This window comes from Mustela putorius, unplaced genomic scaffold, assembly GCF_011764305.1.
Source record: "Mustela putorius furo isolate JIRA1106 unplaced genomic scaffold, ASM1176430v1.1 tig00003863_pilon_pilon_pilon, whole genome shotgun sequence".
Taxonomy (NCBI): Eukaryota; Metazoa; Chordata; class Mammalia; order Carnivora; family Mustelidae; genus Mustela; species Mustela putorius.
Genome location: NW_025422015.1, coordinates 10,666,768 through 10,683,456, shown reverse-complemented (window position 1 = coordinate 10,683,456; position 16,689 = coordinate 10,666,768). Strand labels below are relative to the sequence as shown.

At 38.5% G+C, this 16,689-nt stretch overlaps 1 protein-coding gene across 6 annotated transcripts in view; it reads left to right on the top strand.

Annotated features, from left to right (window-relative positions):
* Positions 1-16,689, top strand: part of UTRN (utrophin) — a 500,711-nt gene that overhangs the window by 223,138 nt on the left and 260,884 nt on the right. For all 6 annotated transcript variants that reach the window (XM_004752757.2, XM_004752758.3, XM_004752759.3 and 3 more), the window contains 5 exons: positions 2,783-2,933; positions 4,315-4,490; positions 8,257-8,392; positions 9,879-10,028; positions 13,067-13,142. In XM_004752757.2, the coding sequence (XP_004752814.2) occupies positions 2,783-2,933; positions 4,315-4,490; positions 8,257-8,392; positions 9,879-10,028; positions 13,067-13,142 (689 nt within the window). The remainder of the gene's footprint in view (positions 1-2,782; positions 2,934-4,314; positions 4,491-8,256; positions 8,393-9,878; positions 10,029-13,066; positions 13,143-16,689) is intronic.

The window sequence follows — 16,689 nt, the reverse complement described above, 5'->3', positions numbered from 1 at the left end:
AGAAATGTCTGAAGAGGCTATATTAGAAGGACCTTGTATATAGAGTTAAGTAGAGCTGACCCTCGAACAGCATGGGGATAGGATCATTAGCCCCCTGCCCCTCAATGTAGTTAAAAGTCTGTGTATAACTTTTGGCTCCCCCCAAATTTAACTATTTAATGCTTACTGCTGACTAGAGCCTTAATGATAATATAATTCATTAACATGTATTTCATGTGTTCTATGTATGATAGATAGTATTCATACAATAAAATAAGCTAAAGAAAACAAAATTTTACTAAGAAATAATAAGGGAGAGGAAATATATTTGCAGTATTTATAAGAAAAATCCATGCCTAAGTATAGGGAGCCATTACAGTATTTTAACAAGGGAATGGCAGTTTGCTGATTGTAGAATACATTGGTAGAGGACGAGACTGAGAGCTGAGAGGACCCGCTTGTGTTGGTTGCATGATGATGATTTGGTTAGGACAGTGGCTGTGGAAGTGGAGACTAAAGGAAAATCTGAGCACTAAAAAGTTGAGTCAGCAAAATTTGATTCATGGGATGTTGGAGTATGGAAGGAGGAGGAATAAAAAAATGAGCCCCAAGTCTTTGGCTTGAGGACCTAAGTAGGTGGTGGTACCATTGCCAAAAACAGGGTCCATCAATGGTGAGATGAGTTTGTGGGCAAGATGGTAAGGCCAGTTGAGATAGTAGAGGTAGCAAACTCCTATGTTTATAGAACAGATCTAAAGCTAGAATGCAGTAAGGCTGGGACTTCGAGTCTGACTCTCTGGAAGACCACAGTCCTTTGCACTACTGTACTGCCTCACATGTGAGCTGGCAGGGTTAGAGAGGGGGTGATGGCTTTTTGAGTCTTACCTGAACATGCATCTCCCTCTCTCCTTTAAAAAAAAACTTTCCTATTTAATCCATAGCTATGCTGCTTAGATTTATTTGAAATTTATGCTCTGTTACAATGATACTCATCTTTACTAAATATAATGTTTATATTCTCTAGGTCTTCAGACCTTTTAGGCAGACTTCTTAGCAACATTTTCTATTGTAACATCTGAAAAATTAGAATTTATGTTTCTTTAGTGATTTAGTGATTGCATAATTTTAATGAAAGGTAATTTCATTATTTCATAAAATTCATAATTTTATGAAAGGTAATGAAGATGGCTCTATATCTTCTCTTAGTGTTTTGTTGGAAGTCCTCTTATTTTTGTTGTGCCCAAGAGAATGTTGCTTCCCTGTGGGTATGCAACAAATATTAACTGAATTTTCAAAATGATTTTCATGGAAGAAGGAAATAGAAACGTTTTTAGGAGTTAGTGATGCCAGGCACTATTTTATTATTTTTTGAAAAGAATATTATCTTTTTATCATGCAAAGTAAAAATTTTATTAAAATGGTTAAAATCTCAGGGATATCATCTAACACTCTTCTAGCACTGCTACTCTTAAGAAAAAAAAAAAAAAAGCACAATGATGTTTGTTAGGATCCAAATCCAAAAAAGATTTTTCATTGTATACTTAGTTAATGTGTTCCAAATGTGGCAAGCAGTGGAGTTTGACATTATCTCATTTCTAAAGGAGTTAGGTTTAAATAAAAGTCTTGATAGCCCTTTGTCTCATTGGCTAATGCTTCCGTGCTGTGCTGTGTTCAGATAGAGGGGATACTCCAGACTGGCCACCACACAGCATGTTAGCCAGCTAGGGCTGCCGACATAAGATACCACGGATGCCGTGGCTTAAACAACAAACGGATTTCTCTTGGTTCTGGAGGCTGGAAGTCAATGGTCAGGGTGCTGGCAGGGTTTGTTTGTTTATTTGTTTGTTTTTAAAGTTTTTATTTATTTACTTGAAAGAGAGACAGAGCATGAGCAGTGGGGAGGAGGCAGAGGGAGAAGCAGACTCCATGCTGAGCAGGGAACCTGAAGTGGGGTTTGATTCCAGGATCCTGAGATCATGACATGAGCTGAATGCAGACGCTTAACTTAGTGAGCCACCCAGGTGCCCCAGGCAGGGTTACTTTCTAAAGAGGCCTCTCTTCCTGACTTCAGATGGTCACCTTCTCCCTGTGTCCTTACACACTATGGCCTTTCTTCTATACTATTGCAGAGAGAAAGAGATGTCAATCTCTGATATCTGTTTCTCTTCCTATTAGGACGCCAGTCTTATGGGATTAGGACCCCAGTCTTAAGTCCTCGTTTAACCTTAATTAGCTCTTTAAAGGCCTCCTTTCCCCAAATGTAGTCACGGGGGACTAGAGCTTCAACATATGAATTTTAGGAGGCACAATGAAGGAGAGATAATGGAGTGCAAGGGGATTTTGAAGTATTTTGGCCTTTTGGGTTTTGTTCTAGCTGGGAATGAAGTATCCTGGAAGTAAAACACCTCACCCCCTGAGGAAATAGGGTAATTAATCACATTTTATATATTTACCATGTTAAGTGTTTAAAGTTGGGTAGGTTAACATGGCTGCAGCTAATCAATCTTGATTTTCCAAGCTGGGGCAGGCTGTCTCTTCAGGTAAAAACCTGCCTAGTGTGTTTGTGTATGTGTGCATGCATGTTAAGAGAGAGAGGGGCAGGATTGCTTTTGCTATGGTGCCTGTATCTCTAAGAGGAATCATGAACTGTAATCTATGAAAACTGGTCTTACAGAGCAGTGAGCTGTGAATGCATTTGTTTTGGGGCTTTTCATTTAAATGAGATTTGAATTTCCTTTTTAGAAAAATTGCTTCTAGATGGTCCTGGAAAATTTGGAAACCTATTTTGTTTCTTGTCCTCTAGTCATTTTGATAGGGCTATGGAAGAGTGGAGACAGTTCCACTGTGACCTTAATGACCTCACACAGTGGATAACAGAGGCTGAAGAGTTACTGGCTGAAACCTTTGCTCCCGATGGTGGCCTGGATTTGGAGAAAGCCAGGATGCACCAGCAGGTGAGTGTTTTCAAAAGAGGATAGGTGTCTCTCAAGAGGTGTCATATTTCTTTGGTGTACATCATTGAGGACCAATTTTGAAAGTAAAGGGTAAATATGTTACCTTTTCAGGGATACATGGATAACCTGTAATTTTTGTTCCAGTTCTACTTTTCAAGTTCAGAAGTTGAAGAAACACTAGTATTTAGAGTCTTTATTCAGGACTTTAGAAATTTACATTAAACATGCTCTTCAGTGGTTAATGTAAAAAAAAATGTTTATTTTTAAGATTTTATGTTTGGAATAACATTTGTTAAATTTTGTATGCAAGATTTTTTTCAAGGACAGAAGGATATTTGCAGACCTCGCCTGTTTTCTGTACTTAAACACTAGGCATCTTACTTTTCTTTGTATAATTGATAATTCTCCTATAAGTAAATTATTCCTGAGCTGTGTCAGGTGAGTCTAATTTGGTTTTGGGAAATATAACACAATAGCTAAATCAGTTCTGTTGATATTGGGTCATTAAAAATAATGGTCCAGGGGCACCTGGGTGGCTCAGTGGGTTAAAGCCTCTGCCTTCGGCTCAGGTCATGATCCCAAGGTCCTGGGATAGAGCCCCACATCGGGCTCTCTGCTCAGTGGGGAGCCTTCTTCCCCCCTCTCTCTCTGCCTGCCTCTCTGCCTACTTGTGATCTCTGTCAAATAAATAAATTAAAAATCTAAAAAAAATGATCAAAAGCAAGCAAAATGTCAATTTACCATTGTTAAAAATATTTTTTATTAAGTTTTTAAAATATACTTTACGTAGAAACCTCACAAGGAGTTAGAAAATTCTTTTATTTTTTTCATGAGCAGTTAATTTTTATGAATTTTATTTTTAAAGTTATAGATATATGCTTAAATTTGACTTTAAAATGTCCCTTTTTAGTTTTTTGCTTAAAAATTTTCAGAATCATGAAACAGTATCTCAGTCAAATACACATTGAGGTTTACTTACATATGGTGGGAAATAGGGTATGTGGGGGGTGTGTACGTATACATGTATTTAGAAATGCTTTCAAGCACATATTTGGAAGAAGAGAAACAATCCACTTTACTCAGACATAATTGATGCTTAGGTTTCAGCGTAAACAGCTGTTATTTGAGTTATTAGGCTCTCCTCTTCCATTGTATTTTGCCTGATAGTATTCATGAGAAGGGGTTAGAGTTTGAAATAGGTTTCATTTAGTATTCATTGAGGTTTAGGTAAAGTGTTTTAAAATACCCTTTTCATGAACAAAAAATGCTCTTCCCAGACTTTGTTTCTCTAACACTTTATCTGGTGCCACAGGACCTTTGTGCATCTGTTGCATAGTTCCATTTAGTAGTGGAATTCATCTTGAGTTGTACTCTGTTACAGGAACTCGAAGAGGGCATCAGCAGCCACCAGCCCAGTTTTGCAGCCCTAAACAGAACTGGGGATGAGATTTTACAGAAACTCTCCCCCACGGATGGAAGCTTCTTGAGAGACAAGCTGGCAGGTTTAAACCAGCGCTGGAGTGCGATCTTTGCAGAAGTGAAGGACCGACGGCCAAGGTGATTTAGCTCTGTAACTTGAGGGCACAAGGGTAAAGAGCTTCTGGCAGAGGCTTTTAAGATGCAGTCAGATGAGTTCAGAACTCTTCCATTGTCTGGTATCACAGCAGGAGTTGTACTGACAGTTAAGACCACCGGTGTGATGTTCTATGTTTTTTTAAAAAATGTTGTCTGTTACTATATTTTTAGGCTACCTGTAAAGTGTCACTTTTCTACTCAGTTGTCCTACAGTGTGAAAGATAGCTTTATTCCTCTCATTTCTGACGTTTTATTATGATATGGTGACTCTGTGGGGGACACTTGAAGTCAATGGGGAGCAGTCTGGACTTGGAGTTTGACTAGGTTCAGGGTCAGACTTTTCACTCATTCATTTCCTAACTGGGTCTTGGGGTGTTTCTCTGAAATCCCTCTTACGTGGTAGTTCTTTTTTTTTTTTAAAGATTTTATTTATTTATTTGACAGAGAGAGATCACAAGTAGGCAGAGAGGCAGGCAGAGAGCTCGGGGGGGTGGGGTGGGGAAGCAGGCTTTCCACCTAGCAGAGAGCCCGATGTGGGGCTTGACCCCAGGACCCTGTGATCATGACCTGAGCTGAAGGCAGAGGCTCAAACCTCTGAGCCGCCCAGGCACCCCATGAATGATCATCTTTTTAGGTTAATGGCAGTTTTGGGTTGAAAGGCTCTCATTTTTTTTTTTCCCCTGCTAATTTTAACTCTGTAGATGCTGTATGGATTTAGAGATAAGCTACTGTGTTGTTAAAGACCAAATTAATATTTTATCAAGTCCAGTTTTACAATTTAAATATTCTACATAAATGGAACTATGAATATTTGGCCTATGGCAGCTTTTTATAAAATCACATCATCTGTTGTTCTGTGTGCTTTGTAAGAGGCAAATAACGGTTTGTGCGTTTGGGTTGAGAGGTTGCTGTGTGGCAGAGACCGCGTTTGGCACCTGGCACACATTGTTTCATTTTATTCTCTCAGCTGCTCTGGGGTGCTTACACCCATTGTATAGCTTTTGAAACTGAGGCTCAGAGCGGAGATCTTAAGTAGCTTGTCCAAGTCTCACAGAAAGTTCGTGATGGCACAAACTTAAGCTCTCAAATACTGTGCTTGAACAGATTCGACAAGACCACCGAGCTCTCCAGCCAAGTTTCCTCCTCTGTATATAAGAACTGTGATACCCTCTCAGAGATGTTATGAGGACTAAATGAGACAATGTTGGTAAAAAGGGTGTTCCCAGACTATTCATAGTAAACACTCAAAATATCTAGTTCTTACAATACTAAAGTTAAACTAAAACTTATTCTCTAAGCATGTTATTGCTGAATTTTGCCAGTTGATTTTATCAGTATTAATTGAGCTGTGTGTTTAGCCTTGGGGGGTTTAAGTGTGACTTAGGAACTCGGAGACTAAGATGAAGAAAATGTTTAAAGGGACAAAGGACATGGTGTGATTAAAGAGAACATCACTAGGAAGATACAGTGTCATCACAGAGGCAGGGGTGATGGGATGTGGAATTTAAGCATCCCACGGGAAGAATCCTAAAACTGAGTTTTGAAGCACTTGTAACAATTTCCCATAAAGTCATCCTAGGGAGGGCCTTCTGGGGAAAAGAGTAGAAGAGGCAAAGGTGGGAGGCATGGAGTAGCATGGCCAGGTGAGAGACCTGCAAAGTTACATGGCGTGAGGGCGGTTCAGGGGACCAGGGACGGGATTGGAAGCTGAGGTCCCATTGGACTTTATGTGGCGTGCTAATGAGTTTGCATGGAGAGTCCTTCTAGCTTGAGAATCATCTAGCTCCGAGGTCTTCTTAAGGAAAAAGATGTACCTGCTGGCATGGTTTTAACAATAATAGCAGAAATTCTTCTAAAGATTTTCAAATGGATCTCTATGGAATGTGGTAATTATTGCTCCTGAGACTAACAAGGTGAAGCTAATACATATTTTACTCATCTTGGGGATGAGATAAGAATAATGAATTGCTTCTCCAACATCTTATATTTTAACTAAAGCAATATTTATTTTCATAAATTTATGTTTAACTTCATTTCAGGTGGTAACTTATCTTAAATTGGGGCCATCTTGCAATTTTAAGAGCTTGTATGTGTACTGTTATCAGAGTCATTGAGGAATAGCACACAGTTTAATTTGTTTTTATATTGAGTGCCTGTAGTTAAATTTTTGCACAGTTCATCAACTCATGCCGTTATTCCTTAATGAGCAATTGTTATCTCCTGTTTGAACATAAATTTATAACTTGTTTTTACTCTTAGTGATAACATTTAAAATGTGGATTATATTTAGCTGGTTTGCGGATGAAGATTTTGTGTGACTCAAATATGTCTTCTTGAAAACGCTTTGATGTTAGTTTCCTCATAGATATATTTTCAAAATATTGTTAGTCATGATTATGCAACATTGAAAATACAAATTCCAACTTTTTTTTTTAAATACAAGGTTTATAGTTCAATTACTATTGGGGTGCTTACAAAGTTGTTACTTAAGTTTACGAGTCTTCGATATAGAGGGTAAATTAGCTGTTTTGGTATTGTCAGTCTTTAACACTTAGTACCGTTGCTTGCTTGCTTGATTGATTTTAATCTTGAAGCAGTGTTTTCTTTTGATGGATGCTTAAAAATGTGAGCTTGTGATTTTGTAGTGATTTTCATTCATTTTTAACATTAGAATACTCTAAGTATTGCTCTCTGTTAAATACACAAATATTTCTTTAGCATTTGATTATATTTATATATTGCATCATATGTTAGGGTTTTTTGTGATTAAAAAGTCATAGCCATAAAAACATAAATTTTTTTTCAGGATGGCACGATGCAATTCATTAAAAAAATGCATTCAATTTTTAAACTAGGAGCTAATGGCCACAACTATAAAAATAACGATACCACCACCAAACTGTAAATAGCTTTCAAACCCTCTCTGAAAAAATACATAATCTTGTTCATCATATGAGTTCCAGTCATATTCTCATCTTCTGACAGATGGTTTATATACTTATAAATGTTATTCTTATAACATTTAAAAGATCTAATTAAGGCAGTTCCTTTTTTATATTCATATGACTATTTGTTTCCTTATATCCTTTAAAATTTTTGCTTTGTTTTTTCTAGATCTTTTTTTATAACTTGGTGCTATATTCAAATATAATACTTATTTTAACGAGCTAACCAAATCTTCATTTTTTCTTAGTCTTTCCTAATACTTGTAAAAATTTTCCATTCTCAGTATCTTGCCCTGTTCTTATTCTTTCTTTCCTATGAATAAAGTAGAGTAATAGTTGCCACCTAATGTGAATAATATGTCATATAATGATGACTTTTTATCTCCATCCACTACTCAAAGAGAATTATGTGTTTTTCCTTATTTTTTGAGATAAAGACATTTTTCTTTCTTTCTTTTTTTTTTAACTTCCATTATGTTTTACAGTGGTCTCTAGCTTTTAAAAAAATCTTTTTATATTAAATTTTGGTAGAATTTTTCATGATGAGAGAAGATAATGTATATAGTTTCAATGTTTTTGAACTTAATGAAGGTAGCATTTTTATTCTCATATTATCAAAAAAAACTTTGGTATTGCAGAAAGTATATGTTAGTATTAACACTCATTTAAAATATATATTAAAATAATTACTAGGATTTTTTTTACTATGTGGTGTATTTAGTTGTGATATTCAAAGCAAATATATAATGTTCTGCCTGACTGGATAATTTTTGTCAATGTTTTTCAATAATATATTCTTTTAGGCTAAAAGGAGAAAGTAAGCAGGTAATGGAATATAGGAAAAGACTAGATGATATTATCTGTTGGTTAACAAAGGCCGAGAATGTTTTGCAAAAGAGATCAACCACTGAGCTGGAAGAAAACCTGCAAGAATTAACAGTAAGTGGTTTATTTGTTTCTGTATTTGTCAGTGCTTTTTGGTGCATGAACATTTACACTAAAAATAAGATATTGCATGACTGAAGAACAGGGTAAGAAAGTTTGTGGTAAATGTGGTAAACTTTCAAGAGGAATTTTGTTTTTCAAGAGCAGCTATAATTTCATTCTTGCAGAGGTAAGGTTTCACTCACAGAAAAGTGGTAAATTATGTAGTTTCAAGTATTAGACCAAAGATTCTTAGAATATTTTAAATAGACGTTGTCATTTTAGAATATAGTAGTACTATGAAGTATAATTCTTTGCTTTTATAATTACTGATTACTAGGCTTAAAATTGAGTTTTACAAGAAAACTCTAAATGACTCAACAGTAACTCACCTCAGCTTACTTCAGGCTTAGCATCATGCTTTTACTAATCAAATTTCCTTTGTTGATCCACAACAAACAAGGATTGTCTATAGTTGTGTAGGTGTACAATATATAAAAATACATAATGATGAGTATACGTAAATGTATCCAAATATCCATATATTTTTATATCTATAAATTTTGTATTTTTTGTGTTAAGAATTAAAATACTGGTTGCAGAATAGTAAGATTAATGTCCTCATATTTTTACTAAAAAGAAGATTGAGGCAATGTATAATAATGTATAATATATAATGTATAATAATGTATAAAAATGTATAATAATGAAAATATGTGGCAAACAATTACTAAGTTTTGTTTTCAAAATGTGACAAATACTTAGCAAACTTCTTCCTGTTTTATCTAAAAATTTCCATAGTTTTCTTGGGATATCCCATTTTTTTAAAAGATTTTATTTATTTATTTAACAGACAGAGATCAGAAGTAGGCAGAGAGAGAGGGAAGAAGGCAGGCTCCCCACTGAGCAGAGAACCCGATATGGGGCTTGATCCCAGGATCCTGAGATCATGACCTGAGCTGAAGGCAGAGGCTTAACCCACTGAGCCACCCAGGTGCCCCGGAATATCCCATTTTGTAAACAATTTGGGGTCAGTTACAAAGAGTGGGACAGTATATTAGGGTAGATAAGATATTAGGTAGAGGTGCATAAAGTGTTCCTGTTGCATTCTTTTTTTTTTTTCTTGCCTTTGATTAGAATGGATATTATTTTCATTATCTAAGAACAGTGTGTTAAAGTATCAGTGTAAATATGATATAATATGAACCTGTTAAGAGAATGGGGTCAGGGCAGGGACCAGAGGGCAAATTCATAGTTCTTAAGCTTACAAATGCACGCTGAAAGTATGTGTTTGTTGTCAGTTACAGTTTGTTAACTTAAGTTCCAGTTACAGTCTGTTAACGTAAGTTCAGGCTTCTTACAAGTTTATTTTCCAAGTAAAGTTAAAGACAGTAGAAGTCCACATTCATAAGAATATTTCCCAAAGAGATTTCTGATACAGTTCTTGAACTTTTTCCAGTATGACAACTTTCTAACTGCAACTCTATTCTGACTCTTTTAGGACTTGACCCAGGAGATGGATGTACAAGCAGAAAAACTCAAATGGTTGAATAGAACTGAATTGGAAATGCTTTCAGATAAAAGTCTGAGTTTACATGAAAGAGAAAAAATTTCAGAAAGCTTAAGAACTATAAATTCGACATGGAATAAGGTATACATTAAGAATTAGTGTGATGACTTTCCATGGTTATTGATTTTGTTTTCAAAGGAGTAAGATCATTTAACTTTTGGTTTCATATATACCCAAATTTGGACACATTTTACTAATGCTGACTAATGTTTGTAATTAATTATTTTTTTCATCTGTCATGGAGAGAAACCTATATCCTTAGAGAATACTTTTTATTTTATGTGGGATATTTTGATCTGGGGATTTATATGTTACATACTATATTAAATAATGAATATATGTTAGAATAAGCCAATAAAATGCCATAAAAAATTATAAAATTGTCAATTAAGAGCGTTAACGCATTATTTATTTTTAATGATTTATTCATTTATTCATATGTCTAGCATGTTCCAGGTGGAATGTAATAGCATGTGCTACAACTATGACTAAAATAAGGTCCTCTCCCTCGTGCCATTACCTTTTTTTGCAGTTCAAATGATTTAATGCAGATAAATTCATAGATTTCTATTTCTTTTGCTTTGGCAGATACCATATTAGAGTGTGCGGTCTGGCTGAGACATTGGATATGTCTCTATCCCTGGTTTGGATAGATCCCTTCTCAGTCATTTTTTCCCCTTCTTATCCCCTTGAAATGATAGCCATCATTCTATATGTAATGAAGCAGATGCTTTATTGATCTTGACTCTCAAACTGAGAAATACTGCCTTGATGAGTCACTGTTACTAATGACTCACACATGTACATCTCTGGCCTTGACTTCTCTCCATACTCTAGACTTGCATGTACAATGCCCTGTTCAGCATGTCCCCTTGGCTGTGTAAGAGGCATTTCAAACAACCAAAATCAAGCTCCTGATTTCTGCCTCCTCCCTGTGCTTTATTGTACTTCTACCTCAGTAGGAGGCTGGTAAATGGCTCATTATTGTTTGGCCAAAACCTTTGGATTCAATCTTAGGCGAATCATATTTTAATTAAAAAAAAAAAACTCCAAAGCTTGGAATCATCATTGGCTTCTCATTCAAATACATTATGTATTTGCTGGATGGTTTGATGGATGGCTGTATGGTTAGGTACATGATAAAGCAAATACAGCAAAATTCTAACAATTGTTGATGTTAGGTGGCACATTGGGTATTCCCTGTATATTTTTTTCAGCTTTTTCAGCTTTGTAGAATTTCCCAAGTTTGACTGCTTTTCACTATCCCCATTGCCGCTAACTTGTTTTTAAACTACTGTCGTCTCTTGTCTTGATTACTGCCATGGACTCCTTATGGGTGTTCCTGCTTCCCTTTGCCCTTTGTCCAAGCAGTCAAAGTATTGGTTAAAACATGATTCAGATCCAATAACTCCTCTGAGCAAAGCCTGCTAATGGTTTCCCGTCTCACTCAGAGGATAGGCTGAAGTCCTGAATGTGACTTTTTAGGCCCCTGATGTTCTGGCTTCCTGTTGTCTCCCTGACTTCATCTTCTCTTCTCTGTCCGTTACACCCCTATCCACACATGTTGGCCCTGTGTCAGATGTGCCAGACTCATCTTGATTTAATCAGAGCACACATCTTTTTTTAACCTAAAGGATGTCAGTAGACATTATGTAGAATAGGGCACCCTGGCTAATTTGGGAACACCATGTTAGACAAAGCTAAAACTTCCTTTATCATAGGATTTCACGTAGATTGTAAGGTGCATTGTAAGTGTCCAATATCAGACAATGCTTATTGTGCAGAGAATTTGGATAAATGCACATGCACTTTGGGAAATACTAATCTGGGGTATTTCATTCGTTCATGCATTTATTCATTCAGTAGTTTTGGACTGGAGTCTAGCTTTATGTCAGGCACCATTTTGAGAACCAGGAATCCAGCAAAGAGTATGACACTGCTTTTAACCTGAAGAGTTTATCTTGGGTGAGACAAGTAACCAAGCAATTATAACATAGGGGCATCCACAGGGGCATGAAGGTAGAGAACCTATCTGGCTTTGGGAGGTAATCAAGGAAGATTTTGTGGAGGACATCATATCCATGTGAATTTATAAAGAATGATTAAGTATGGATCAGATGAAGAATGGGGGAAGGGGCATTGCAGAGAGGAGCAGCAGCCAGTGAAAGGATCTAGAGAAGACTGAGAATGAGCATGGTGCATTTGGGTCCTGCAAGTAGCTCAGTGGGAGGTGGAAGGGTGAGGAAGGAAGATGCTTGCAGAGACCAGATCCTAGTGGCCTTCCCGTGCATCACAAGGAATTTGAGCTCCATCTTGAGAATGGTTCGCCACCTTGAGAGCAGTGGGCAGCTGCTGATGGTTTTAAGCAGAAGAAAGTTACATTTTGAAAGATCACTATAGCTGCATAATAGAATGGAGGCAGCGATCCTAAAGATAGATAGCTTTAGGACATCAGGATATCAAGGAACTCCTCTGAGCAAAGACTACTATCCAGATCAGGAAAACTGATCTGAAAAGATCAATGAGAGTCATTAGACAAACCTTGTGAAGATGGTGTCAGGGAAATGGATGATGAATTCAGATTTGGCCATGTCTGAATATCCAGCTGACAGAATGAGCTGTGCTAAAGATGTATTTTTTTGGAGTCTTCACACTCTTAAGACTCCATATGATAAATGAAACCATTAGAAACCAGGACCCAGGGAGAGAAGCCAGGGTCAAGGGTAAGAAGACCAAAAAACCTACGCTGTAGATTGTCAGTATTTGATGGATGGGCAGAGGAGAATGAGCTGATAAAGGATGCTTAGATCAGTCAGAGAGGGAGGCATAAAGTCAGGATTGCAGAATATTCACAGTATCCCGGGGAGAGGGAGGAAGGGCATAAAGTGTTCCACAGGACTAGGACAGCTAAGGACTGGCTGGCACTCTGCAGAGTAATGTCAGTGGAGGGGGTGGGCTCTGGGAATACTGCAGTGAATATGAAGGTAGAGACAGAAGCTCAGGCGTTGAGGGGGAAGAAAAGCAGCAGAACTATCACTTAGAATAACACTTCCTCTTTCAAAAATACAGTCATCTTTATTTATATAGTATTCTTCTCTTTGTTTGGCCTGATGCTGTAGATATGCAGAGAAGTGCCTAGCACACTGAAGGAACGCATCCAGGAACCTTGTTCTGTGTCTCAGACAAGAATTGCTGGTAAGACACAGTTTACTTCTTCACAAAAAATGTTTATAAGTGTAGCAAAATTTTATGATGATAAGCATAATGTGTCAGTTAGAAAAGCTTATTTAAAAACATGTTGCAATTGTGATTTATTATTCCGCTTTTCAATTATTTGAAATGATTTTTTTTTTTTTTTTAAAACACAGACATATTTCACCCCCCAGTGTGTGCAAGGCATTCCTCCTCATGGTAGCTAAGACTTCTCTCTTTCCTGGGCCTAAAGTGGGATCTGGGCCTCCTCTGAAGAGGCCGCTGAAGGCAAGGGGTTCTGCAAGGTCGGGGAGTGAAGGGATAGTCTTCTGGCGATGTGCTGTTTATCAGGGCATCAGCTAGAACCTGCTAACATGTTCTGGGGTTGTGTTAACCAGACACTGATCATGAATGAAAATAAAACATTTGGATGGATATCCTTGGAAACAGGTGGGAGATGGGGATTTAGAAGAGTTCTTCACCCCAGGGAAGGTCTTTATGGACAAATACTGGAAGAAAGAAGAGTTTTCTTTTTTTTCATTTTTAAAAAAAATTAATTTAGGTGCGCCTGGGTGGCTCAGTGGGTTAAGCCTCTGCCTTTGGCTTGGGTCATGATCTCAGGGTCCTGGGATGGAGCCCCTCATTGGGCTCTCTGCTCAGCGGGGAGCTTGCTCCCCCCCCTCTCTGGGCCTGCCTCTCTACTTGTGATCTCTCTCTCTCACTGTCAAGTAAATAAATAAAATCTTTAAAAAATTTTTTAATTTAACTTTTTTTTCAGTGTTCCAAGATTTATGCACCACTCCAGTGCTCTAAGATTTATGCACCACCCCAGTGCTCCATGCAATACATGCCCTCCTTAATACCTACCACCAGGCTCACCCAACCCCCCTCCCCAAAACCCTCAGTTTGTTTCTCAGAGTCCACAGTCTCTCATGCTTCATCTCCCCCTCCAATTCCCCTCCAATCACTTCTCCTCTCCATCTCCCAGTGTCCTCTTTGTTATTCCTTATGCTCCACAAGTAAAGGAACCCATATGATAATTGACTCTCTGCTTGACTTACTTCACTCAGCATAATCTCCTCCAGTCCCGTCAGTCCATGTTGATTCAAAAGTTGGATATTCATCCTTTCTGATGGAGGCATAATATTCCATTGTATATATGGACCATATCTTCTCTATCCATTCGTCTGTTGAAGGGCATCTTGGCTCTTTCCACAGTTTGGTGACTGTGGCCATTGCTGCTATGAACATTAGGGTACAGGTGGCCCTTCTTTTCACGACATCTGTATATTTGGGGTAAATACCCAGTAGTGCAATTGCAGGGTCATAGGGAAGCTCTGTTTTTAATTTCTTAAGGAATCTCCACATTGTTTTCCAAAGTGGCTGCACCAACTTGCATTCCCACCAACAGTGTAAGAGGGTTCCCCTTTCTCCACATCCTCTCTAACACTTGTTGTTTACTGTACTGTTAATGTTGGCCATTCTAACTGGTATAAGGTGGTATCTCAATGTGGTTTTGATTTGAGTCTCCCTAATGGCTAATGATGATGAACATTTTTTCATGTGTCTGTTAGCCATTTGTATGTCTTCTTTGGAGAAGTGTTTGTTCATGTCTTCTGCCCATTTTTTGACATGCTTATCTGTTCTGTGTGTGTTGAGTTTGAGGAGTTCCTTATAGATCTTGGATATCAGTCCTTTGTCTATAGTGTCCTTTGTGAATATCTTCTCCCATTCCATGGGTTGCCTCTTCGTTTTGTTGACTGTTTCCTTTGCAGAAAAGTTTTCTTGCTCTTTCATTTCCTTCTCTCCTTGTCTGGAGTAGCAGGCAGGCTGCCGCTCAGTAGCCACTGTGGTCACTGCTCTTCGCTGCCTTGCAGGATCTTGAAACCTCCTTGCCTTGTTCTCCCTCTGTTGAGCCACCAGGTGAGCCCCCATGTGTGATAAACCCGAACTCTCCACTTCCTCTGTGCGCGCTCTGGTGCTGCTGCTGATTTTCCCTGTCTTCCTCTTCCTCTCCTTCCCCCCTTCTTTTTCTCCTCCCTCTCTTCTCTCTTCCTCCCCTTTCTTCTTATTCCTCAACTACGCCTCCCTCCTTTCCTTCCTTCACCCTCTGTCCTTCCCTCCCCTCCTCCTCCACCTTTTACTTGTCCTGTCCTCCCCAACCCCGTTTCTTCTGAGGATTCTGAAAAAGTGATGAGCGACAATATTTTTTAAAAAACTCTTTGAGGTCACAAACTTGGTGAGAGCCGAGATTGTCATCTATTTTACTTGTATTTCCCAGTACCTTGCCCCCAAAATACCTGGGGCTTGATGGGTCTGTTGATTATATTCAAAGCACTTGAATTAACATTTGGGTAGTACTGCATTGCAAACAAAGCTCAACGCTATGCCTCCGGGGAACAGACTTGATGCATTTTATGAAAGAGCAATAGGTTATCTTATCTTTTGAAACGTTATGACAAAGGAACAGAGAAAATTTTAATACACATTTAGAAGTCTAGTGTCACTATGGCCTTCTTTCTATTAGGTGGGTAGTTCATTCTTTTTTTTTTTTAAGATTTTATTTATTTATCTGTCAGAGAGAGAGCAAGCGAGAGCGAGCACAGGCAGACAGAGTGGAAGGCAGAGTCAGAGGGAGAAGCAGGCTCCCTGTGGAGCAAGGAGCCCGATGTGGGACTCGATCCCAGGACGCCGGGATCATGACCTGAGCCGAAGGCAGCTGCTTAACCAACTGAGCCACCCAGGCGTCCCGGTAGTTCATTCTTAATTAGATACTTGTCCCTGGAACCCTAGGAGACCTGAAACTTACTTCAGTGTGTCCCCTCTCCTCCTCCACAGTGTTCTAATTCCATTTCCTCTTCTTTTTATTAAGTCTAAAAAAAGAACCATTTTAAAGTGAACATTCCCGTGGCATTCAGTACATTCACAGGTTTGTGCAGGTACTGTGTCTGTCTAGGTCCACACTCTTTCCATCACTCCACAGTGAAACCTCTTCCTCATTTAGCAGTGTTTCCCCATTCTGCTCTACCCCCATGCATGGTGACCCCTAGTCTGTGCTCTGTCTCCATGGGTCCGCTCTTCTGGGTATTTCTCAGACAGTGTTTCTTTCACTTGGCATATTGTTTTTTTGAGGTTTTTTGAAGCCAGCGTCTTGCTGACCCTCCTCAGCGGGTGCTCAGCCCCCATAGGCAATCCTACTGTACTTTTCTCTGAGTGCCCCTTATTACCCATCTCTCCACTAATGACTTCTCATTTTGAAAAGACAAAAACATTTTCTGTCCAGCAAGATCTTCTTTTTCCCATCAGTGAATCCCTATAAGTGGGTTTCCCTACTATATCTGTCCTCACAGACTGTGCATGTTTCCTCCCTATCCCATGGACGATTTGTCTTTCTTTCTTTCTTTGATCATTTCCTCCACTCGCCTTGGATCACATCTTCTCATGGCTTTTTACCTCCCCTCCCTCTCTCCTCTCTGCTGGGCCATTCTCAGCAGCATACGTTTTGGTGCCTGCAGCTCTGGTCTGTGCATGGTCCCTGATGTGTCGTTCT